Source organism: Hoplias malabaricus, chromosome Y (assembly GCF_029633855.1).
Source record: "Hoplias malabaricus isolate fHopMal1 chromosome Y, fHopMal1.hap1, whole genome shotgun sequence".
NCBI lineage: Eukaryota > Metazoa > Chordata > Actinopteri > Characiformes > Erythrinidae > Hoplias > Hoplias malabaricus.
This window is the reverse complement of record NC_089820.1, coordinates 84589725-84616658: the sequence shown is the minus strand read 5'-3', so window position 1 is coordinate 84616658 and position 26934 is coordinate 84589725. Positions and strand designations below refer to the sequence as shown.

At 42.0% G+C, this 26934-nt stretch overlaps 2 protein-coding genes across 2 annotated transcripts; one reads left to right on the top strand and one right to left on the bottom strand.

The window, feature by feature from the left end:
• Positions 1-560: 560 nt before the first annotated feature.
• Positions 561-14073, top strand: LOC136678195 (mitochondrial adenyl nucleotide antiporter SLC25A24-like). The gene is made up of 11 exons (XM_066656143.1): positions 561-735; positions 1602-1728; positions 2799-2886; positions 4723-4834; positions 5149-5307; positions 6873-7025; positions 7387-7494; positions 7827-7994; positions 9311-9461; positions 10143-10299; positions 10541-14073. The coding sequence occupies exons 1-11, from the start codon at positions 574-576 to the stop codon at positions 10650-10652; spliced, it is 1497 nt and encodes a 498-aa protein (XP_066512240.1). The 5' UTR covers positions 561-573; the 3' UTR covers positions 10653-14073.
• Positions 14074-16168: 2095 nt separating this feature from the next.
• LOC136679270 (ubiquitin-conjugating enzyme E2 R2-like) lies at positions 16169-25619 on the bottom strand. Its single transcript, XM_066657705.1, has 5 exons — positions 24821-25619; positions 22222-22308; positions 20072-20169; positions 19248-19382; positions 16169-18340 (listed from the first exon to the last, which is right to left on the bottom strand). The coding sequence occupies exons 1-5, from the start codon at positions 25004-25006 to the stop codon at positions 18127-18129; spliced, it is 720 nt and encodes a 239-aa protein (XP_066513802.1). The 5' UTR covers positions 25007-25619; the 3' UTR covers positions 16169-18126.
• Between the last annotated feature and the right edge of the window lie 1315 nt (positions 25620-26934).

Genomic DNA, 26934 nt, shown 5'->3' with positions numbered 1-26934 from the left:
GTACATTTATAGGGCGGGGCATTTAAGCTGCAGGCGGGTGGGGATTAATTGCATATTCATAGATCTGCACCTAATGAATGAGGGAAGAATGGAGAGTTGCAGCTAAACCATTTTTAATGAATTGGGGAAATGACTTCCCTGGAAATACTTTATAAATATGTCGTTTTCATGAACATGGGTTAGTTTTAGTGTTTTAAACTAAGGCCGGAGTGAGATTTATCGGAATTCACCGTAGAAAACCCTTGTATTTACAGTTTTCCGTGGACCATAACCCTTTATATAGCATTCCAGCGTATCCCCGAGTTGTGAAGATGCTCTGCTATTGGTCCGTTCCGTCTTAATTACCCTGCGCAGTGGGCGGTGTCAGTGATAAGCCCCGCCCTTTAGATGGTCGTTGGTGCTCTGGGTGCTACAGTTCCCTCAGAGTGTGGGGGTCTCTCTGCGGTGTTTTACACGACCCCTCGACCACTGCGCTTCAGACCGAGCGTCATAGTGACTCGTGAATTCATTTAGAGCTGCTCAGGGTCCCTCGTTTTGAAAGCAGCAGCCGTTCGGGCGAGTCTCCGGCTCAGGATGGGTTCCTCCGAGCGGGACAGCTTGGATGCGGAGAGCCAGAGGAGCTACGAGGAGTTGTTCCAGAAACTGGACACAAACAGGGACGGGAAGGTGGATGTGGCGGAGCTGAGAGCAGGCCTCATCGCTATGGGCATCTCTCTGAGGACAGGAGCGGCACAGGTGACTGTACACACACACACACACCTCCACCCGGCCGCTCCACACACCTCAGAGAATAATTAACAGTGGGGGAAATAGAACAACAAAACGAACACTGAAATAACAAGGGCTTTCTGTTTGTGTCGTTAATTTAGTCCTAAAACGAACCGCGTGCCCTGTTTCTCTGCTAGGGCTGTATCCCAAATGCCTCCGCACTCCCTGTGTAGTGCACTATATTGTTTGTATTGTATCAGCTTCTAGACCCAAATACTAAAACCTATCAAATATAGAGCCCTCCACTTACTGCTGAAGAGGCTGTGTGTGTATCATATTGACTCCTGTGTAGAGGCAGGGGTCGGTCGGCTAATTCGTATCCTACAGAGTGCACACTATGTAGGTAGTAGGGAGTACATTGAGACTCAGCCTCGTTTTATTCAATGTTAGAAGATGCGGGTTAATTCTCCTCGGTCACGTGACCAAATGACGTAGCGCGCGTTACTGTTCAACACCGACCGTTATTTCTGATAAATTGTAAACCTGAAAATATTGTTATCTTTAATTTATTTGTAATAATTCCTAGCTTTGTGGTCAGTATTCATCCCACACACCCCTAGGAGATCTTTATTAATTTATTGAATAAAACGGAAGTTGGTTAAATGTAGATGTCAAACATGAAAGTACAAAACCTCAAAAGTCTCCGAAAATATTTTTAAACAGTGTCTTAGTGAAATCAAAAAGGACCTCAGCTCATATTTCATCGTCTGTCAAACTAAACCAAAGTCTAAATAATCAAATGTTGTGTCTGTAAATATTGAGATGTGAATACTGTCAGACATTGCTGGGCTTTGTGTAGAATCAGCTATTGTTTTATTGTTTTTGTGTAACAGACAATAGTCACGACCGGGGACAAAAACAGTGACGGGGTCCTTGACTTCAGCGAGTTTACCAGATACCTGAAAGAACACGAGAAGAAACTGTGGCTCACTTTTAAGAGCTTGGACAGGAATGATGATGGTAGTATGCTTCGCGCTGTTTGTTTCCCTTTCAGTTTTCCATAGCTTCAGTGAACCAAAGAAACAGGAGGGGAGGAGATTCTTAACCTTAAAGTGTGTCTAAATTCATTCATTCATTCATTCATTATCTGTAACCCTTATCCAGTTCAGGGTCGCGGTGGGTCCAGAGCCTACCTGGAATCATTGGGCGCAAGGCGGGAATACACCCTGGAGGGGGCGCCAGTCCTTCACAGGGCAACACACTCACACATTCACTCACACTCACACCTACGGACACTTTTGAGTCGCCAATCCACCTACCAACGTGTGTTTTTGGACTGTGGGAGGAAACCCACGCAGACACAGAGAGAACACACCACACTCCTCACAGAAAATCACCTGGAGGAAACCCACGCAGACACAGAGAGAACACACCACACTCCTCACAGACAGTCACCCGGAGGAAACCCACGCAGACACAGAGAGAACACACCACACTCCTCACAGACAGTCACCCGGAGGAAACCCACGCAGACACAGAGAGAACACACCACACTCTTCACAGACAGTCACCCGGAGGAAACCCACGCAGACACAGAGAGAACACACCACACTCCTCACAGAAAGTCACCTGGAGGAAACCCACGGAGATACAGAGAGAACACGGGAATCGAACCCACAACCTCCAGGTCCCTGGACCTGTGTGACTGCGGCACTACCTGCTGCACCACTGTGCCGCCCTGTGTCTACATTTTTTCTAATTAATTTAGCATCATTTCTATAGAACGTCTCAGGGCTAATAGTGTAAATATAAACAAAAGAAGGTGTAATCACTTTCAGAATTTGGTTTGAAACAGCACTTTTCTGTGTGCATTCCAGCCTCGTACCCAATGGTCCTGTGAAGGCTCTGAATGTTAAAGTCTCCATTTTCAGTTTAGTAAGGCAAAGTAACTCAGGTTAACTTTATTCTGCGCATCCACACACTCCTAAACAGTGTTTTTTTGTTGATTTGATTGCATTACACCCTGTGTCTTTTAATTAAGCGTGTAACGAAGTGTTTGGGGCTGCTGTGTCTCTCCTGTCTGATGTCAGGTCGTCTGGATTCCTACGAGATCAAACAGTCCCTGGCTGAACTGGGAATGGACATATCTCAAGAAGCTGCACTGAAAATCCTACAGAGGTTGGTGGTCTGGACACTGCTGTGTAACTAGAGGGAAAATATATCTAGGATATGATCCCCCCCCTCTCCCTCTCCACTTAGTATTTTCGCTAAGTTTAACCATTTATGCACAAGTTTAATTAATTATCTACCAACAGATGGTCCTTTAGACATTAAAGGTCATGTGGTTCACCTTCGCATATGAAATGACTACATTCACATTCTCATTCTCAGCACATTCTTGACTTTAACAGTTTTAGTGAGGGGCCTGACACTTTCAGACACTTTCAGCAAACATCAGGTCACGGGTGCCCTTTCTATTTGTGTGTTACGAATAATTATTAATGACCGTTATGGTGTTTAAAACCTAATAAATAACCAGTATATTATTCATTCATTCATTGTCTGTAACCCTTATCCAGTTCATGGTCGCGGTGGGTCCAGAGCCTACCTGGAATCATTGGGCGCAAGGTGGGAATACACCCTGGAGGGGGCGCCAGTCCTTCACAGGGCGACACACACTTACACCTACAGACAGTTTTCAGTTGCCAATCCACCTACCAACAAGTGTTTTTGGACTGTGGGAGGAAACCGGAGCACCCGGAGGAAACCCACGCGGACACAGGGAGAACACACCACACTCCTCACAGACAGTCACCTGGAGGAAACCCACGTGGACACAGGGAGAACACACCACACTCCTCACAGACAGTCACCCGGAGGAAACCCACGCGGAAACAGGGAGAACACACCACACTCCTCACAGACATTCACCCGGAGGAAACCCACGCGGACACAGGGAGAACACACCACACTCCTCAGAGACAGTCACCCGGAGGAAACCCACGCGGACACAGGGAGAACACACCACACTCCTCACAGACAGTCACCCGGAGCGGGAATTGAACCCACAACCTCCAGGCCCCTGGAGTTGTGCGACTGCGACACCTACCTGCTGCACCACCGTGCTGCCCCCAGTATATTATCTTCTTTTAAAGTGGTACAGTCTTTAGACTTAATACACAGTAAGGACTATTATTATTATTATTATTGTAGGGAATTATATCATATTCAATAATCTATGGCTATTTAATTGCCACTTGTGATTTTATTATAATTGTGTTTACACATCGTCACCCTGTAACGCAAAGCTTAGATGTATGTCCCCTATCTTCACACCTAACCTCGTCCTAACAGATGTCTGAAAAGAAACAGTAGTTACAGTAGTACTGTGAACAAAAGTTTCATTTTTACCTGAGAGTACTTAGTAATATCTGCATAAGTAGATTATTAATTACATCATGATTATACTTAGGTGTTGACATGATGTCTACAAATTAACAATGCATTTAATAAAGGAAATATAACTCAATGTATTAATATATAACTATAAAGATATTAAAGACATCATCTGGTAACGCCTTACAATAAGTGTACATTAATTAAAGGTACTTAATTAGTAATAAGACAGTAAAAACATTACTAAACGATTAAGTAAAGCCACAATAAATCAGTGTGTAATGATAGAAATAAGAACAAACCTTATTTTAGGGCTTTGTAAAATTCCAAACAAATGCTAGTTAATGTTTCTTGTCGTTACGTGATGAATGTGACATTAACTAACCATTTATTAAGTCATTACTGTCTTATATAGCGTGGATTATGTGCCCGTACTGTAAAGTGTTAACCGTAATCTAAATGAAGTTCAAACCTTACCGGTTTTATTCCAGATCAGTGTCGTCAAGAGCTAGGTCTGTGTTCGTTTCTCTAATCCATGTGAGATGAGTCTGAATTTATGAACATCTCCCTGTCTGTAGTGTAAAACATGTTTATTTACATCATCGCTGCGTTCTTCAGCATTGACAGTGATGGCACCATGACTGTGGACTGGAATGAGTGGAGAGAGCACTTCCTTTTTAACCCTGCCACAGACCTTGAGGAAATTATTCGATATTGGAGACACTCCTCGGTCAGTTACTCAGTCTATACATGTGCTTTTTCTGTGTTTGTGTTGTTGTGATATTTATATTAAAATGTGTTGTTGGGCATGTATGAATACGTAACTCGTTTTAGTTATGTGTGATCAATCAATTTGCTTCTATTTACCATCATTTGTGAAAGTAAAACGTGTTTATTGATGGTGACACATTTTCAGTTGCAATTTCTGTGTAATAACGATGTAATTTGAAATTATACTGGAGTATTTAAACATTTAGAAAGTAATATTGTATCTCCACACATTTTCCTATTATTAACATTATAGTTTATGGCTCTCCAAGTTAGCAGCTGGACATTGGTGACAATCTGGCTGTTCCTGATGAGTTAACCAAAGAGGAGAAAATCTCCGGGGGCTGGTGGAAACAGCTGGTTGCTGGGGCGACAGCAGGGGCGGTCTCCCGGACAGGCACGGCCCCTCTGGACAGAATTAAAGTATTTATGCAGGTACACACACTTGAATATCCAAAGTCAAGTGACCTCCTGTGGAGATTACATTCAGGTTTATGGTGCGGAAGGTCAAAGGGGAACTGATTCAGGGTTTGACATTGTAAAGGACAATGGCTGAACTCCCAGAAATGATGTAAGGGTATGTGTACTTTAAAGCAACACTATGTAGTATTTCATTCATTCATTCATTATCTGTAACCACTCATCCAGTTCAGGGTCGCGGTGTGTCCGGAGCTTAGCACAGTTAAATCACTGGGCACAAGGCAGGAACACACCCTGGAGAGGGCACCAGTCCTTCAAAGGGCGACACACACTCGCACTTTCACTCACACCTACAAACACTTTTGAGTCACCAAACCACCTACCAACGTGTGTTTTTGGAGTGTGGGAGGAGACCGGAGCACCTGGAGGAAACCCACACAGATACAGAGAGGACACATCACACTCCTCACAGACAGTCACCCGGAGGAAACCCACGCAGACACAGGGTGAACACACCACACTCCTCACAGACATTCACCCGGAGGAAACCCACCCAGACACAGGGAGAACACACCACACTCCTCACAGACAGTCACCTGGAGGAAACCCGCCCAGACACAGGGAGAACACACCACACTTTTCACAGACAGTCACCCGGAGGAAACCCAAGCAGACACAGGGAGAACACACCACACTCCTCACAGACATTCACCCGGAGGAACCCACGCAGACACAGAGAGAACACACCACACTCCTCACAGACAGTCACCCGGAGGAAACCCACGCAGACACAGGGAGAACACACCACACTCCTCACAGACAGTCACCCGGAGGAAACCCACGCAGACACAGGGAGAACACACCACACTCCTCACAGGCAGTCACCCGGAGGAAACCCACGCAGACACAGGGAGAACACACCACACTCCTCACAGGCAGTCACCCGGAGGAAACCCACGCAGACACAGGGAGAACACACCACACTCCTCACAGGCAGTCACCCGGAGGAAACCCACGCAGACACAGGGAGAACACACCACACTCCTCACAGGCAGTCACTTGGAGGAAACCCACGCAGAGACAGAGAGAACACACCACACTCCTCACAGACAGTCACCTGGAGGAAACCCACGCAGACACAGGGACAACACACCACACTCCTCACAGACAGTCACCCGGAGCGGGACTCAAACCCACAACATCCAGGTCCCTCGAGCTGTGACAGAGACACTACCTGCTGCTCCACCGTGCCGCCTATGTAGTATTTTATACCTTACAATTCCAGCTACAACACTTGTCATTGCTACTGTGTTCTCAGAACTGCAAAAAATGCAGAAAAATGTAAATTTGGAGGAGGATAGGAAACCACCACTCCCTCCCGTGATTTCAGGAGAATGCTGTAAAAGTGAATCACACCCTGCAACTGTAGGGGGAGCCCAGGAGCAAATTACCAAATTTTACCTAGTGTTGCTTTAATATTTCCGTTTTTACCTTAAAATTTTTTCCCCAATGTATTTCTCTGAATCCTGTTTTAATTTTGTGTGTGTTACAAATCTGCCCTTAATCCTGTTTTACTGTAGGTTCATGCTTCCAAGTCAAACCGAATCAGTCTGTTAGGGGGCTTCAGACAGATGCTTAAAGAAGGAGGAACGACATCTCTGTGGAGGGGGAATGGCCTAAATGTGTTAAAAATGGCTCCTGAGACTGCCATCAAGTTTATGGCTTATGAACAGGTAAGATGTAATGGATCATTCATCCAGTGTTTCCCATCCCTCGCGTGTGATATGGTGTGTAAGAAGATTAAATAGTCATCACAATGTATTTTTTATAATTGCTTTCTCATAAGAGAAATACTACTAATGCTACTAATTACAAAAACGTGAAGTTAAAAACACTGGAGCGTTCCCTTCACTCACTGAGTGTTGAAGGTCATTCTCACTTTCTCCTCTTGCATTGACCTCAGTGGAATATCTCCCTATGGCTCAGAATATTAACTCCCATTTTCTGAACGAGCCGATAACTTGGATTTAACCATTACCTGACCCAGCACTGATCATGTTCAGGAAGCACTGTCTTCTTTGCTTTTCTCTTCAGTACAAGAAGCTTCTGTCATCAGAGAGAGATAAAATAGAGACAGCACAGAGATTCATGGCTGGGTCTTTGGCTGGAGCCACGGCACAGACCGCCATTTACCCCATGGAGGTGAGAGGAGTGTATGTTTACATTAAAGATGACTATCAATATACAGAACAAAACCCAACACGAGCCAATTAGAATTTAAGGACAATTAGGTATTTGTGTGTGTGTGTGTGTGTGTGTGTGTGTGTGTGTAGAATTTGAAACCATTTGTACTGCTGGGAATTCTGGGATAGTTATATTTTTAAAGGACATTATTGTACACTAATAAACACAGATTCCAAATGATAAATCACCTGTTGTAATTTGAGAAGTCATTGTGCTCTTATAAATATTGTAGTGTCATTTACAGTAAAATCTAGAGTGGTTTACCATGTGTGTAAATCTTGCTGCTGTAGGTAATGAAGACAAGACTGACTCTGAGAAGTACTGGCCAGTATTCTGGAATGTGGGACTGTGCCGTGTCCATTCTGAAAAAAGAGGGCATCAAAGCTTTTTATAAAGGCTACATCCCCAACATCCTCGGCATCATCCCTTACGCTGGCATTGATCTCGCCGTTTATGAGGTACGTGCAGAAATAGCCTCACACTGGCACCCAGAATGTATAGTCCATTATTTTGGAATGGACACGGCGTGTTATTTCATCCTCTAAAACTTTTATCCGTAATCGATTCCAGAACATTTCTGTGCCCTGTAGGTTTACTGTTTGCCGTTTTCTTTTTCAGCTCATCAATACATCAGTGTAGAAAGGTGTCTCAGCAGCGTACAGAGTCTAAACCCCAGAATCAGCACTTTAACAATAAATAAATATAGATGCAACATTTAGTCATGTAAATATTTAGGTGAGCATTCAGGGCGGCACAGTGGATCAGCAGGTAGTGTCTCTGTCACAGCTCCAGGGTCCTGTGTTCTCCCTGGGTCTGCGTGGGTTTCCTCCAGGTGACTGACTGTGAGGAGTGTGGTGTGTTCTTTCTGTGTCTGCGTGGGTGTCCTCCGGGTGACTGTCTGTGAGGAGTGTGGTGTGTTCTTTCTGTGTCTGCGTGGGTTTCCTCCGGGTGACTGTGAGGAGTGTGGTGTGCTCTCCCTCTGTCTGCGTGGGTTTCCGCCGAGTGACTGTCTGTGAGGAGTGTGGTGTGTTCTCTCTGTGTCTGCGTGGGTTTCCTCCGGGTGCTCCGGTTTCCTCCCACACTCCAAAAACACACGTTGGTAGGTGGATTAGTGACTCAAAAGTGTCCGTTGGTGTGAGTGTGTGTCGCCCAGTGAAGGACTGGCGCCCCCTCCAGGGTGAGTTCCTGCCTTGCACCCTGTGATTCTGGGTAGACTCCGGACCCACCGCGAATATGAACTGGATAAGGGCTTCAGACAATGAATGAATTTGAGCATTTAACCAAAGTGGAGGCAAAGTTAAGTGTTCTGTGGGAGTGGTTGTATATTTAGATGGCTCCACAATCCCAAAATTGCCATGTAGAAGCATTTAGTCACTCTAAGGGTCTGTCAGTGGGTCCTAAGATTCCTACTCTTTCCTTGTGCAATAAGACGATTTACTTTTCCCTACAAAATCCTGCACTTTCACTATATCCATAAGCATCAGCAATAGAATGGGACACTGTTGTGCCTCCAGACTAGGCACAGGTCATCTTACCTACCTGTGGAATACAGTCAGATCTCAGAGCCATGTCCCAATATCTTGTGTAAAGACTTCTTAGATGTTTATAAGCAGTTAAAGCTGCTTTTTTTTTAAAAATGTTAAGAAACAGTTATCAGTTAGAATCAGCTTTTTCCTGAGGATAAATCTATCAATCTCTCACTGCTCTCGTTAATTCGTTCTCTCTTTGCCTTACTGACCCTGACGCCTCTCTGTTTTGCTTGCGGCCGTTCCAGAGCCTGAAGAATGCTTGGCTGTCAAACTATGCCCGAGACTCAGCTAACCCTGGCGTGCTGGTGCTTCTGGGCTGTGGGACTGTGTCCAGCACGTGCGGCCAGCTGGCCAGTTACCCTCTGGCCTTGGTGAGAACTCGCATGCAAGCACAAGGTAAGCCCTGTGCCCCTTTAAAAGCCCTGAGGGGCGCTAAGAGACGCACTCGAATGCTTAATGAAGAACAAATCTGCCACCATGCTGTGTGTGTGTGAGAGAGAGAGAGAGAGAGAGAGCTGGCAAGAACGCAGAGACGTGTGGCATTTAACAAGGCATTTAGAGAATTGGTGCTTGGCACTAAAGGATGGGGCACTAACAAATAAGGTCACTAAGTGCCCCAGGGCTGGGTTTTTTCAAACACAGATTAAACCTAGTCTTAGACTGTGTCATTGTGAATGGACATTAATTACCGTAAACCCTTTAAGTAAAGAACCTTTTGAAGTCTGACTAAATGAATGTCAATTTGCAGTTTATTTTTCTTAGTTTTGTAAAAAATGGTAAATTGCAAAAAATTAAGGGAACGTATTACCTGCAAATTAACACATATTTAGTGCTTTGGTCAAAATACTACAAGGACTAAGCATTACAGTACCATCCTTCCCCGTCGAAACGGTGCTGTAAAGATCGGTGGGTTTGAGCACTTGCTCTTTAAATGATAATCAGCCAGCGACAACTTTCTCTCTTCTCTATTCCAGTGTTTATTTAGTCGCTATTGTTTCCAGTGTGTACTTCTTTCCTTGTCATATTTTCTCATTTTGAAGCTCAAGTATTAATGTTATTTTTGTTTTTTGCTGTTAGCATCTCTCAGCAACTCGGAGCAGCAGTCCATGACCTCGCTGATTAACAGCATAGTGGCAAAGGAAGGCTTCTTCGGCCTCTACCGGGGCATTCTACCCAACTTCATGAAGGTCATCCCGGCTGTCAGCATTAGCTACGTGGTGTATGAATACACAAGGTCAGCACTGGGTATTTCGAAAGGAGTGCCGTAGGGCTGTGTTCACAGATTCTAGTGGAAGATTTTACCCCACACACATAAGTTTCCCACAAACCATATGCCTCAGTGTTATTCTCAGTGCAGTGCCGTTGTTTGGGGCCAGCACATAGGAGCAACAGGCACTGTCCTGGGGGTGCAGGTTCAACCCCCATCTCGGGTCACTGTCTGTGAGAAATTTAGTGTGTTTTCCCTGTGTCTGCAGGGGTTTCCTGGCACATTGTCCGGGATATGTTCCTGCCTTGTGTCCTGTGATTCCAAGTAGGCTCCAGACCCACCAAGAACAACATAAAATATCAAATCCACCTGAGATTTGAGGCAAGGAATGATTTTGAATTTGAACAATGCTATAAAATGGGGTACAAGCTTTCAGTTCTTTCACACATTTTTTTATTTGGCCAAACACTCTTTATACTTTATACTGCACCCAGTCTGGACAAATCTTGCCTAGAAACTAAAAGGAAGTGAGTGCTCTGCAGCAGCTAAAACTAAGCTCATGGTCAGTGCTAAGTGTAGGTAAAAGGGTTTAAATTGACTGAACTGTAGAGCAGTAGAACTGCATTTTGTTTAATGAAGGAGCTCCGTGCAGTACCTTTGGAAAACTGCTGGAGTAGACTTGAGTTATTTAGAGCTAACCCCTTGTGGCTGAGTTCCACTAGGTTCCACTTGGTCTAGGAAAGGTCTTCCCTGGGGAGAAAAGGCTCTTACAGCAGCAAAGAGAGAAAAAATGTACATTAACATTTTAGTTGTATTGTGAAATGATTAAAAAACATAGCTTTACGAAGTTAACTACTTCAAGTGAAGAGGAAACAACCTGTACATTTCTTGCCAAACTGTTTCTTTAAGGCTCTGTTTTACCTTTTTAAAACTTGAAGTTCTGTGAAGAACGCGAGAAGACTGATCCTACTTCAGCACTCCGGTTCTCAGAGGCCTTGTGAGTGCAGGCTACTGACTGTATTGTTGTTTGGAAGCACTTTGAATTAACACACTCTTATAATGAGCCTGATCTAGACTCAACTACTGAAGTTGGATAGGTTAGGTTCGTACAAAGCATTTGTCTTTAGTTTCAGGAAGTGACTGCTGTATGTTGTGTGAGAGTAACAGCTCTGGACTCTCACAAGTTTACGCACATTTTTTGTCAGGCATTTCTGTTGTGATTGATATTTCGTGTTTGTATTTGTAGCAATAGGAAAACAGGCCACAGCTCTGAACATGTTTAGACTGTGCCTTATGGCCTGCGTAGCATCGTGTCTTCTTTCTGTGCGTCTATGCATGTGAACTCTCGCCTCAGACGTTTCATTCTGGTCAGCTCTTTGTTTATACTACGACAGAGTTGAAAAATATAAATCTACACCTTTTAAAATGTTGCCTCACGATTCCTGCAAACACGGAAAATCTGTATTTTTTTCATTCTCATTCTCTCGTTATCCTCACACACCAAGTACAAACCTTGGCTGCTCTGTGCCTGGGTTTTGACAGTTTGATGGACTCCTGCATCAGTGACAGTCTGTTGGAATGAATCTGGATTGAATTTACAGTCCTGGTTTTATGACTGACCTCTCAACATTACCCAGAAGACAAAGAAGGTACACAAAGAGGAATGTAGCCCGTTGAGCTTGTTTTTAAAAGGATATTTGGGTTTAGCTAACTTTAAATAGTAATTTAATAGCAGTGCCACTCAACCAGGAGCCCATCAGTTAATAGCAATCCCTGACAGACAGCCATGAGCCCATCCACAGACTGTAAAACAAAACACTACCCCATGTCAAAATACAAGCACAGAACAGCCATTTTGTACCCTGCATGCAAGAACAACTATCAAAACAAGAAAGGAAAAAAATTATCATGTGTGTTATTTGAATAAATAACATTTGATTATTTTATACTTGTGAAATATTAAGGTTTCAGGTTTATATTTTTCACCTTGTGTTTTTCCACAACATAGTTTTAATACTGTTGAGTCGCCATATTATAGAGATCCCAACATTAACCACTACAATCCTTTGAGCGTGGCACTTAAAGGGACTTTCTGTGTATCTCAAACAATAAATGGAAACAAATTCAGAGTTTCAGGACACCGGAGAAATTCAGGACACTGGAGAAACTTGCCGTGTCCCGATTGTTCACTCACTCTGCGATGTAGCAATACCCAAAAAAAGGTAAAAAATAAAAATAAAAAACATCTAAAAAAGACCTGATATGGTATCTGTTGTTATAAGTAAATTTGATCTAATGTTTGAGTTTAAAACATCTATTTTTACTGCACTAATATTTTGAATGTAACACTATTACCCCATTAATCAACATTAAACATGTGCATTTGGACTGTAATTAAAAATAAAATTAAATAAATAAAGATGTTACCAAGTTTCACTAAAGTGCACCATTAGCCTTCTCTCTGAGTAAATGTATTATATCGCAGCACAATTTTGAAAAATAAACAAATTCCAAGTGACAGTGATAGTGCAGCTAATTTTGTTAGCATTGAGTGGGTCAGTGGTAGTGATGGTTAGCATGATGTGGTAACCAATAATGTGATTATTGTGATTATGTTATTAATTCATGTACATGTTAGCATGCGGTTGAGCTAGTTTTTTTTAACCTCAAGTACAATGTCTCAGCGATATGAAGCCAAGTGAGCATGATTAGCTGTGTCTGTTGTTAGCATGACCCTCCCTCTGCCCTCATCAATGGCTTCAGTTAGCTACACTAGCAGATTTAGAGGTTCAGTGGCATTAAATAGAAGGTACGCATGTGATGTCATAACTGCCAGGGTCGGTTTTCAGTGTGAATGCAGCAATAAATTGCTATTTACAAATTCAGAACTCTTTTTACAGATGACATGGCAGTGAAGTATGTTTCCTCCCTCCAGACATAACTGCAAACAAAGTTAAGGAGTGGCAGTGTGGTGCCTCAGTTTTGCTGTTTGTCTTTAAAAAGATGATCCAATTATTTTTTCAGTAATGATGGTGGTTGTATATAGAACCATGAACATTCAACAAAAATGTACATTTGCATCCTGTAAATCCTGTAAAGTTTTAAGTCAAAATATTTTTAAAAATCGTTCTAAATAGCACAAAAAAAGGGCTTTTTCTGCTATTACAAACTTGACACATTAACAGCAGCTGAGTTCCTTTAGGTGCTGCATAGAACAATTATCAAAAAGGTGCTAAATAGAAAAATACATTTCATCAACCCGAGGAACACTTCACAGCACAAAGAAGCATGTGAATGGATTTTGAGTGTTCATAATTCTATATAGAGCCACTATCCTGAGTGAAGTACCCTAATATAGGCTAGTAAATACAGGAAAACCTTTTTTGCCCCACATTCATACAGATGAGGCGTGTTCTGATAGAAATGTGATGTTAATGCACACCTTCTATTGATTATATTATACCTCTGAGACAATCAGAAAATACTTGTTAACTTTAGATGTATCACTGTAGCATGAAATCATGAATATATGGTGTTTTTACATGACGTTTCACATTGCTAACAAAGAGATGTTTGCTAAGTCTTTGTTTGCCCGTGTATGCTAATGCTACTAAAAAAGATGTATATATACACACACACACACACTAAGCATTACTAAAATCAACAGCAGAGTTTGAATGAAAAAGTTGCTGTTATGTAAATATGTGCCTGAAAAGTTCCATATGTAACAGTTGATTTAGCTTCAGGTGCTAGCAGAATGTCAGAGTTGTCATGGTAACAGAGCTCATGACTGTGAACCGAAAAAGCTGCATTGTACTTTTTTAGTTTCTATATTTTTCTCATTTTTAAAGTAAAACACTGTATATAAATGCTCTTGTGGTGTCTTTTTGTGTTGGAATTCCACATGCGTATTACGTCCTATTCAGGTAAAAACTACTGGATATTTAAGACCTACTATTCATTTTACATTTTGGAGTTCTTCACTTCTAAAACGCTGCCCTTGTTTCTACACACACAGTGCACCATTTTATCAGTTCTACTAAATGCAGGTACACTTTGTAGGTCTACAATTACAGAATCTGATGCTCTGCATACTTTGTTCACCTTGGTCTTCAATGATCAAGACCCCCAAAGGCAGGTGTTATCTGGGTGTTGGATCATTCTCAGTACTTCAGTGACTATGTGGTGCTGTGTTAGTGTGTGTTGAGCTGATACAAGTGGATCAGTCACAGCAGAACAACTTTATAAACAATGCTTACATTTTGTCCACTATTAGACACACATACCTTGTTGCTCCATCTTGTAGACAGTAGCTCATTCCTTAACTGCAGTTTGTGTTAGACATCCTTCATCAGTGACAACAGGGCGCTGCCCACAGGACACTGTTTAACGTATATTTGTTGTTGTTGGATAATCCTCGTTCCAGCAGCGACACTAAGAGGTTTAAAAACTCCAACATGGTACTGCTGTGTCTGATCCACTAAACCATCACCAAGGCAAAGAACGCTTTTCAAGAAAGTCGCTAGCTACTATCCACCAGCATATTTTGAAGTCACCAAAGAACTCGATCACTTCATATTTAGATGTATTTAGATGGCGGCGCAGGAACAACAAAAAATGCCAAACTGAGAAGTGCAGGCTGTAAATCCCACTTCATTTGACTGTCAGGTTGGGAACACTTCTCCAAAGAAAATGCAAACCACCCACAGCTCTTACAGGAGTTCACATCGAGGCTGAGAACTATATGTTGAAGCAATGGCTGGATGTGTTACATACGGACAATTATCAACCGCACACACTGAACATTTTTATTTGCTGTTAACCGTCTTCCAAATACATTGAGCATCACAGAGAGCTAATGACTTTTATTGTCTTTAATTGTAATTATATTCATTAGCAGGCTAACTCCTATTGTCTTACAATAAAAATAACGATATATAGTTAAATTTGAAGTGACATTTAACATTCAGATTGTTCTGGACAGTTTTGTCCATTTCGATACTAAAAGATAGATCAATCAATTTAAATAGTATACAGGAGGTCCTCGGGTTACGTCAGTCCTGAGTTATGATGTTTCGTGGTTACGACACATCTCCCATTTACTGTATAAAGCCTTGTTTCGACTTAAGTGGTTTTGCGTCGTAAACGTCGTAACGTGAACTTCGTGTTTGGTGTGCACGGCGGAAGAATACACGGTTACGCGGCTCGGGGCCGAGGAGGATAGGTGTTAGGAGGCGGATAAGTGCTTACAGTATGTTATTTACGTACAGTATGTACGTATGTTGCGACTTACACCGAAAATCGGTTTACGACGTGACGTAGGAACGGATCAACGTCGTAAGTCGAGAGCCACCTGTATTACCTTAGAATTCTTGAGTAGAATAAAAATCTGTTATTAATTCTTCAAGTGCCATTTGGTGTGTGTAGTTATTTCATTGATGAGGGCCAAGTGGGCCACAAAAGGACCTTCTGGTGCTCCTCATCTGTAGTGGGCCACCAATTGGTTATAGGCACTAAAAATGCAAATAAATGTGTTCCAGTTAAATATAAATGTACTTTTAAAGGGTAAAGTGTTAATAAAAGCACTGCAACACTAGCAGCGTTGCACACAGTGGTGTTGAGCCAAACACGGCCTGCGCTCTGGTGATAAATACGAGGCCCTGCAGTCTAAAGCTGAGCCAAAATGGATTAAAGTCTGGCACAGACTATGATTTTACAAAAGGAACCGTTGATTAAAAGTGAAGTAATGCAAGAACATATCACAATGCTTGTGAAAAACAATGGAAAGATAATTCACTTGACACCAGCGCTTATTTAAATCTGTAACGTGGGTGATGTTATCGACACGTACTGCATTTAGGAAGTCTGAGAGTACCAGAACTATTCTAATAAAGATTTTTATTTTTATTTCAGTTTTAAATAGGCCAACAAACCATAAAAATACATACAGGTCAGTAAAATGATCAGCCACATACCCACAGGTGCATATCAGCATCGAGGTTTGATTGTAAACAGTCTTTGAAAACAATTGAAAGACTGGTTAAATTGCTGTTCACATGAAGAAGAAAAAACAAACAAAAAAAAAGAAAAAGTGGTTCCGTTGATGTTGCTGTGGGACCGGTTCCTTCCCGTCTTGTTTGGTTTGTCCTGAGAGTAAAGTTAAAATGAGCTCACGCAGAACTAATTCAAAACGGTTGATGCCAATGTTTTTAAAAGTCCTCTCCAGTTCTTCAAACGCTCAACAGGCATCAAATAAACTGCAGGGTTTTGTCATCGTTTTACTGAGCGAAAAAAATCAAAACTAAACTCACGACCGTTGGCAAGTCCAGGAGAATCACCCTGATCAACCCAAACCAGGACATTTACCTTTAGAGGGGGTGGGGGGAGGGGGACAACCACCCCCCAATACATTCTCTATTAAAAATCTAGGAGCAGATGAAACTGAAACTCATGAGACAATGATACACTATTGGCATTGCAACAAAACTCTCTCTCCGCTGAAAAGGAACACACAAACAACCTTGTGTTTTCATAATTCCCGACCTGTGATGAAGAGCGCTACTTGTCTCTCAGGACGTGAAGAAATAATGTGATAATAACGTGTACTGTATACACTACTGACTTTGACATAATGATGGTTCGGGGCTCTGCAGGAAAAACATCAGCACAACTCTGCTTCCACACAAGGGCACTGCCCCTGCCCTTAAAAGACCTAAGCACAAACACCAACGGAAGAATGAGCGTCCCTTCAACATCCACAACGTATTTAACGTGCGTGCCTGCTACACCACCGATCAGGCAGCGTTTTCCAGTCTACGTCTGAGCGTGGTGCATCTCCGGCGCCAACTCCAAGCCTTGATAAATAGTTAATGATCTCGATCAAGGGTGTTTGAGCAAGAAAAACGCATTTTAAAAGCACTCCCAGAGCAGGGCTTGAGAAACACTGCTGTAGACCGTTCAAATCTCTCGTTTCTGGAGCATAAAAATAGGTAGAAAGGTTTTCTCTTTATTGCTGAACCTGTCAGGCCTGCGAATGCTTTTTTAAATCAGACCCATCTAGGCTCTGTTCAGACACATGTTCATAGCAAATATTGCTAGTTTAAAAGCCTTACAGAACACTGGCAAAAAGCTTATCGAACCCAATGTGAACCTGCAGCAGCCAAACGCCTAAAAACATTGTTCATTTTCTAAGCACGGTTAAGTTAATGCTGATTATATACATTTAGTCGTGACGAGTCGGGTTTTAAACGTGACTCAGTAGTGATTCAGAGCCGATTCAAATACGGAAGAGTAGCGCACCACCGTTTCTCATGATGGGACTTTTGCTAACTTTCTGTAAAATCTGTCCAACCTTGCAACGGTTGCTATGAAAGACCACGTGGCTGGAGGATAGACAGGGGCAGCTAGAAAAGTCTCTCAGGCAGAAACGGGACTAAGGGACTAGAACTGTGCGACTCAGACGCCACAGATCGTGAAGGCCAATCCACCTTTGTTCACTCCAGCACTAAAGTCACTCCATTCATTCGTGTGTCAAAAAAAAAGCAAAGGTGTTTGGATATCGATAGCACAAAGAATATTTTGATGAGGGAAGGTGAAAGGGGAAGAAACCCTCTGTGAAATTAAAAGCGTACGCGAAACTGAAACAGCCGAGACCAGAGTGAGAAGAGAATGCTTTCATTTTTCAGCTAAAAGTAAAATCAAAACAAAACAATAATGGAACCTAAAAATCATCCTTTACAGTTCTTTTAAAGAAAAAGAATACAGCTATCCGAGTGAGAGTGAATACATGCGACAACTCGTCAACTTTTCAGGGTGAAGATGATGGTGATGAGGAAGAGGACGACGGTAGCGGTGTCATGACTCCTCGTTTCCTGAGTCATCCTCATCGTAGCAACAGTCCTCGTCGTTATTGTCCTCCAAGTCCTCGTCGTCATAGTAATCGTCGTAAAACAAATCGGAGCCTTCGTCGGCCGCTGGGGCGCGTGTGCGCACACAGTACTCCGCCAGCGTGGTGGGAACTTTAACGCCGTCCCGTTCTGCTTCTGCTTTAGTGGCCAGAACCTGCTTCCTGTAACAAACAAACACATGCGCTTGTGCTTTTTTTTTCTTCTTTCCTTCTGCATTATCGTCACACGGCTCCTCAGTCACACAGAGCACAAACATGAAAAACGGTGTTGAAACCAAATGAAGCAAAGCTTCCCTGTTTACTTCCAACTTCAGTTTCACGGACTGTTTGTCTGCCTCTGGGCGATGTACTGTAGTCTGTGAGGTTTATGAGCAAAGCTGCTAACCACAAGGGGGCAGCACACATTAAACATTCCTTCGCCAGTCAAACTTCACCAGAACTTTATCTGAATTCGCTGATTGTTTCTGTGGAATCACACCAGCGCTCTTCAACACAATCTGGAATCAAAGGTGAATTCTTTTGCCTTTTAAGGCGACTGATTTCTTCCTGTTTGAATGATTACACCACTACATCATTCAGTAGAAAACAACCTTTTGACCCCATACTGAAAGCTGCAGCTACACTTTGTAAGATTCTACCGACTGTAAACTTAAACATATTTACCATCAAAGTGACAGTAAATGGCTGCTTATTTCTGGAACTGAAAGTATTTCTGTGTCGTGGCTGAGTTATTTAAATGTGGCTGTGTGTGTTGACTATTTAGAAAATATATATTTGATGCTCTGTCAAGAATTCTCACTTTCCACAACATCTAGACACAACCAGGTCACTGTTTACTGAATCATTGAACCATTTACGAAAAAAAACATTCAATATTACGGCAGCCATGGCTTTGAACACAAACTGTTACATTTCTGAGATTCCAACAGATCAAAGCTCAAAGAAGAGCGAGATATATATCAATTTGTAGAAGAATTCTCAACATCTATTCCACAAAATGAAAAACAACTACTGTTTCATTTGAAGAAAACAAACTTCTATAAAGGGAAAGTAAAAGTGGTAATCTCACCTTATGATCTCTGCATACTCTCTGTCCTTTCCCTTGCTGTCCCTCCATTTGCGATACATGACTGAGGCGTCCACGTTCGCAGGGGAGAATGTGTTTGGCTCGTTCAACAAGGATATTACACTCAGCAGGATAGTCCTGGAAAACACACACAGCACAGGGTACAGTAAAAGCTGTGAACGTTTAATAATAAAAGAGAGTTAAGGAAAAATGTCAGGATATTTTACCTGGTACAGCTATGTATTTTCACTGTTATAATTAATGGTGCAAAATAATAATAAAGAAAAACAGACATCCTCCTAAATTCACATGGAGCTAAATCTCTTACAAAAGCTATTTTTGGACAGCAACTGTAAAGCAAGCAGAATAGAGGAGAATCAGAATAAACATGTCCTTCACTGCTTAATGACAGGTGCCACACACACACACACGCGCACACACACACACACACACACGCGACAGCAACTTCCAGGAAGGTAACAGATTTTCCTCTCACATGAGACAGATCAGTAAAACCTAATATCAGGGGCCTGAAGTGAACACAAAAAAAATAAAAATTAAGAGAGGAAAGACCTGTTAGAGACCTCATACCACACGACTAAACCTGCCAAACAGTTCTGCACTTACAACCCATCTTAACTGAGCACTTCTAAGGAAATAATCAGCCGAACTGATGTATCAGCCAAACCACAGCATGATGTCAGACATCTCACTAAACCAAATTAAAAGTTAAGAGACTACTGGTCTGACAGGGGGCAGTGAACAGGCAAAACAAATACATGCAGAAAAACAAGGTACGACACGGGTTAGGCGTCCGAACCCCTTACCTGACGTTCTGTGTGGGGTTCCACCGCTCAGAGGGCAGCTCTCCACTCTGTGGGTCATCTACTGGAGGATGAAGGATAGAGATGCACACATCGCCGTTCTGTGAGACAAAAACAATTAGATGGATTCATTAGCCGGTATACAAGTCGAACTAAGACTTTATAACCTTCCTCTGTAACAGCTACAGCTGTTTAACTAGTTTCAGTTACAATTATACGATTTTCAATATTTTAATATCCATTATTTACCACCGCTGTCACTCACTGCTGTTCATTACAGGACTCTGCCGTCAGTTCGTGGCACGTTAGTTTAAAGATGTTAATATTGACAAAGCCAAGAGGTAAACGTTAGATGTTAATGACAGGTTCCTTGTTTGTTCTCCACAGTTTTTCTGTGGATTTTCTGTTCAGGGCTCAGCAGTCGGTATTGGGATTAAATCTTATTAAGAAATACATTGTGATATAAATTATGACCATTATCGTACAGCTCTACAAACAGCAAGTAATTGATCAATTCAGACTCGGGGCATTATTTAACACTAGTTTCAGGGCCAAAGACACTGCTACATTCTTTCATTCACATAGTTTCAATGTATTTTAATCTTAATTATTTTGTTTTAACATTTTAGTTCATGATTACAGTACATTTGTGGAAGTTGGGCGGAAAATAGGTCCAATGCCGTTTGCCATACTTCACTGAGGATGTGTGTGTGTTGTGATATACGTAATTAAATATTATTTGTGTTGTTTGTATAACGTGGTGTGTATGGTATTGTATTTGTAATAGAGACGTTGTGGGACGCAAGACCATTTTCAGAGATCTCTGACAAATAAAAGTGTATTTTATTGTATTGTTTAAGCTCATTCTCATTTAGAAAAGAAACTGGTGTTCAAACTTCTGCAGGAATATATTAAAGCCACCTCCTCATAGAGCTGCATTTTGTAATTCCACTATTACAGACAGTAACGCATCTGCTGCTCTTCATTAGCTCCCTTTCTCCCTGATCTCCAATCATCAGGAACCTCACCAGATCACCACCGAGACCTTATTATTTAGATGTTGAGTTGTGGTCATATGACTGGATCCACCATCCTGCTGGTCCACTTTGTAGATGCCAAGTCAGAGGCCATCAGTCACAGGACCACAAACCACAGCCAGAAGTAGTGATGATGAAATGGTGAGTGAGGAAACGAGGTGTCTTTAATGTTATGGTGTACACCAATACCATCGTATCTTTCAGTTATACAAGGATATACATTTTTTGGTCATGCTGTACACTTTTATTACAACTAGTCCCTTCAGAAATGACAATGATAATCAGGACATTTCACTACAACGTATAGATCTGAAGACAGAAAAAAACAAAGTAAAAACACACAGAACTTCTCAAACAACTTAATATTTAAGAAAGTTTTTTCCCCCAAAGCCTACATTCGCCTCGTTGATGTGGTGAACAGTGGGATCCAGTTATATGACAGCTTTTGTGACTACTCCGTCTGCTTTTATTGTGAACAACCGGACCCCGATATAGCTTTCTTTAGAACTGCCAGGGAGTGCGTTACACGGTGTTTGATTGACTGTTTTAGCCTTGGGCTTTCTTTGGCCGTTTGCTTTATGTTTGGGAAGGACACCCTGGATAAACCCTTTCTCAGAAGTGAAGGATTGGTTTAGCAGGAATAAACAACAACATTTCTTCTGTGGAAGGCTCTTGGAATGCCATACATTCGTAATATTCAGCAAGCTTAGAAATGCTGCAAAGTCAGGTCACTTGTCTTGTTTATCCACTTTGAAACACCACTCTGTTATCCTCTTACACTGTACATTCCAACTGTTGTTTGCAATAAAGGAGAACACTGTAAATTATATATTATTAATATCTATTCTGGCAATCAATCATGTAGTATTCGTAAAAACAATCAGTTTATTTATGAAAATGAAGAAAATAATGAAATCCAACATCAATGGTGAATGAAGCAACTGGGTTTTTGTCTTACCACACACACACACAGACACGTTATTGTAGAAGTGAGCTATTAATAGACTATAAAAACATATGAGAACTTTTTAAAGCTAGGTCAATATCCAACACCTGCCATGGAGTAAAATCACATCAGTCACAGAACAGTGCAACGTGACAAAGACTAACTCTTACCTCATAGATATTAGGGTGCCACATCTTAGTGAGGAATCTGAAGGCCGGTGGGGAGTAGGGGTAGTCGATAGGGAACTTGATACGTGCCTGGAGTGAAGAGAAATAGTCCACGTTAACCAAGAGGACTAGAACAAACATCGTAACATGGAGGATTAAGTAAATAAGCATGCCTCTCTCTCTGGGCCATCGTGCGCCACAGCCCCAGACCCAATCAAGACCGATTTTATGCCTCACACTGACAGACAAGCCAACCCAACGGTGCTGTGAAGTTCAAGACCATTTCAAATCCATTAATGTCCCAACGGAGCAAAGTGATCGGACATGGCCTGCCTCTCTATTAAAGAGACACCGGCTGGAGACAGCCGCTCCCTCCTTAAGAAATGCGATCGGGAGACGCCGGGACAGCCGCTGATAATTGGATTGGAGATGCATTACAACTCAGGGAAACAATGCAGATGGGGTGCGGGCAAAATAACAACAAAAACAAGTCAACAACTGGGCCTTGAAACGAGGAAACGGGGACAAATCAATGATGGCACATTTCTAGGCAATAACACAACTAGGTTAATCTGACATTACGTAAGAGTACTGCACTCTGCTGAACTTGATCCAAGTCCAATGCTTTTACAACAATACAGCAACTATAACTCAAATAACTCTCACAGAGACACAAAAACAGATTCGTGTAAAAGGCCTTATGCGGAGTTTCCAAAACACAAACCTAAATATTGTTCTTCAAAGGCTTGAATCTCGAGGCATTGGACTCATTTTTCTAAGATGTGATTTTACAAAACTGTATTTTGGCTTTTGAAGTGTGCAGTCTATCGGGGTGTGAAATGTGGTTTATACTTAGATGCACATTTCTCAAGTTTAAACCAATCCAACAGTAAAGGAAAAAAACAAAAACAGTGGGGAGGACTCGCACGCGCTCTCTGTGCAGACTTTAATCAAAAAAATAAATAAACAAACAAACAAAAACTAAGATTAAAGCTTACTGTACCAACTAATAAACAAGAGTTAATATTATGACACGCTGCACAGATCATAAAGTTAACGTGTATTAAGGAATGTTTCGTAATCTCACTGTAGAGCTATAAATTAAATGAAAACATGAGCCTACAAAGTCCCACCCCCTTGATCTACATCACTACATTTCCCTACTGTTGAATTACCATTGTTCAATTGAAAATGTAGTCGGCACAGTGCACTTATTACATATTTCAACATCAGATCAATTCAAACAAATACTACACGTAGGTTAAATATGCCCTGTTGAGATCCTCTGGTTTATGGGTCGGTTACTTTTTCCCACCCTTATTCTCCCAGTCAAAACCCAGCCGTTATTGCCTCCTGCTTTGTTCAAGTTTGTAACAAAGCCCAGCTTATCCTGGGGAGCTGTGTGAACAGTTGCAGGCAGCTCTACTGGTTGTGAAGCTTCACCCCAGGGGGGCAGCAGGTTGGTCCACACTCAGTGAGCAGCTCACACTACCAGATCAGTCAGTGTGTTCAAGTCTGAACACAGCCCTGTATCCAACCCCAGCAGAAGGCAATGACGACACTGGATCTAGCCAAGCCCACGGTGCTCTACCAGGGAAAACAAAGGCAAAGACTGAACTTATCAGCCTGACCTAGTTTTATTCTCTTTTTAAAAAGAAATTCCTTCATAACAACTCATTCGGTTCTGTCATAATAATCCTGGGCCCGCTTGGAACTGATTAAATAATTCACAGTAGAATCGAAGCAGATGTAGATCTAGTAATTATCTCTCCACTTGAAAAATGTTGGTGAGACAATGAGCCCATTCTTTAGCTTCCAGGTCCTCACTGCTTGTGCTGAGGAACTGAAACGGGTTGTTTTCTCTTGAATTTTAAATGTTACGGAACCAACAAAACATTAAATAAGACTTTAAAAATCAATTCAAATAAAATAAAAAATTAAAAAACACTGCACAGAGATCCAGGCTGAGTATGAAATGGTAAAACACCTACCCTTTACAAGTCAAATGACAGAACGTTAAATCGACGTTAAGTGATTTGATGTCATTGTGACGTATATTTATGATAATGACCTGAAACGTATGTTATTATATGGAGCAGAAACGTCACATCAGCTGTTACAGACGTTTAGAAGTTAAACACTGGGACACAAAAAGGGACCGGACGTTGTATTTCAACTAAAACCTTGTGCTTTTTCAACAAATCATGAGAAAGTCGGCACAAAAACCTAACGTTTACAGCTCGAGGTTTAATCCCACACTAGTGTTCAGTGCTAGCTGACGGTGGCATTGTTGACAGAGAGAGAGAGACCTGGAACAAAGAAGAAAAAATAGTGCCAGGTGAGGAAGCACCAATCTAGTCCTCCTCCACAAGTATTAATTAATTCTAAAAGCCCTTCAGCAGTATTTAGTGCAGAGGTCTTCACAGCCCTATATAACCACAGTCTGAATTTGATATTAATGTTGAAAGACCCATGAAGCTAGCCTCGATGAGGGCTTCTCGCTGTGTGAGCGGCCGGGCAGCTATATCAGGCTAAATATAGCCCGCTATAAATACAGTAAACGGCTGTGCGAATAACACTATATTCATAAAATGAGACCCACCTTGAAATAGCCCCCTTCGTAAAGTGTGTTTGGAGGTCCGAAAATGGCTACTTCCCAGTTGTAGAGATCTGCCTCGTCCACCAGTGTTATTTTGAAGCCTTCGACGGGCTCGTCCTGAAGACTCTTCATTTCCAGCATTAACGCTTTCTGCGAACTGGCGACGTGAGAACTACTGTGCTGAGCCATGTCCGAGATATTTCCCTTATTGTGTGAAAGCTAATATATATATATTTCTAAAAGCCTGTGCTGTGCCAGTGAACGTCAACCCCGAACTAAGCGAGGCGCACTCGGGCTCGCTGGCTTTTGTGCGGCGGATAGCTCGCCAGCTAACTGCACACACACGTCTTTTGTTTGTTTGGACTTCCCTGAGCCTAGACTAGCCACCGAGCTAAACCCGACGCTGAAAAACAAGCTCCACGGAAAACGTCCCACTTTTCGCACAATTAACAGAGCAGCGTTTCAACTATATCTCATTATACACCAGCTACATGGAATCACCAAGGTCAGAGTTCTTGAAGAAGGAGAACCGCGAACTGGAACCAGTCAAACGGAGCAGATTTGTTTTCGTAGCAAAGCCAGAAAAACCACAAAGCCTTCACTCTTCCCTCCGCGACGATTCCCCCCTCACAGCCCTTTTTTTAAGGGGCAAATAACCAGAGCCACTTCTGCTTTCACTACACACTAGTCACGAAGCCCAGAAACCTAGCTACCGTTTCCGAGCGACTTTTTAAAAGCAGAAATCCGAGTAAACAAGTTCATTTGGGACTGCTCGCAGTTGCTCGTTTCGCAGACTGGTATTTTTTTCCTCTGTTCCACTCGTCAATAGGTGCGCGTTGTACTCTGGGTAATGGAGTCCTTAGCGCGCTAACTCCGCCTCCGGGTTCTGAACGTTCCAAAACACTGAGCTCTAAAACAAAGCTATCTGTTGAACGGCTGTTCTAGATAACACCATAACAATAACTTCGCCCTTTGTTCTTTAGAGAACGAACGACGTGGAGCTGCGACGTCAAATCTAACGTTAAATCCCATCACTAGTGAATCACACTTTAACAGGAAACGCCGCAGGCCTCTGCTAGACTGGGCATGTTGAAATGAATGGGAAAGGGTTTATAAAGCACAGTGAGACTCGACTCAGCTTTACGTCAGGGTGGTTTTATTATGTAGTCTTATGTAGTTAGACTCTTTACATTTATATAGACAGGTACATTCATTTTCAGCCTGTATCACATGCCCTAGTGTGGTAACCATACAAGGTTTTCATTTTTGCTACGAGTTTTCTTGCTGTTCCGGTGTATTTCCTCTAACTAGGTGGTGGTGAATTGTCAAACTTTACTCAAAGGATATTTGTCAATCCAAGAGTGTAAAGAAATGAGTTTTCATCTGAGCATTTTGAAAAGATTCATGATATTTAGAGGAGTCTCAGGGTGAGTGTGTGTGAGAATGTGTGTGGCCTTTGAGCCCTCAGACAGCAATGAATGAGATTCCTTATGCTACAGGTTTAAATAAAGCCTAGTGGGCTCAGGAAATCTATGAAAACTTGGTGTCACTTAACGTAGCTTGCTATTGTGTGAAGTTATGACACACTGAAGAACTATAAAGTAATTAATAATGGAAATGTGTGTGGTTTTCACTGTGTGTTGAATTATTAGGCTTCATTTTGGGGAAAAGGGATGTTGAATCTGCTCTAAAATTATATTTAAAAAGGGTAAATGTTAAAAATGAATAGGACCACCCAGAATAAATAGGCCATAGATAGACAGATAGATAGATAGATAGATAGATAGATAGATAGATAGATAGATAGATAGATAGACAATATTGTTAGCAAAAGGTCCAAACACAAACATGTTTTTGTTTTTCTGTTTTGTTTTTTGATGACGTTGAGGCAGCATTATTTACTGCGTAAGGAAAAGGCCACATCCTGCAGGGTGCTGCTGTGAGTGTCTGACTGTCTGCTCGTCTGCAGCCTGGTTATGTCACCTATAGTGAACCTTTAAGGCAATGGCAACCACAAGCTTTAAAGCAGCTGAAGTCTTGTAACAGAGAGAAATGCAGGGTTTTTAAGGTGAATTAGACACACTTTTTTATTTTCTGAGATATTAATCTGCGATTTA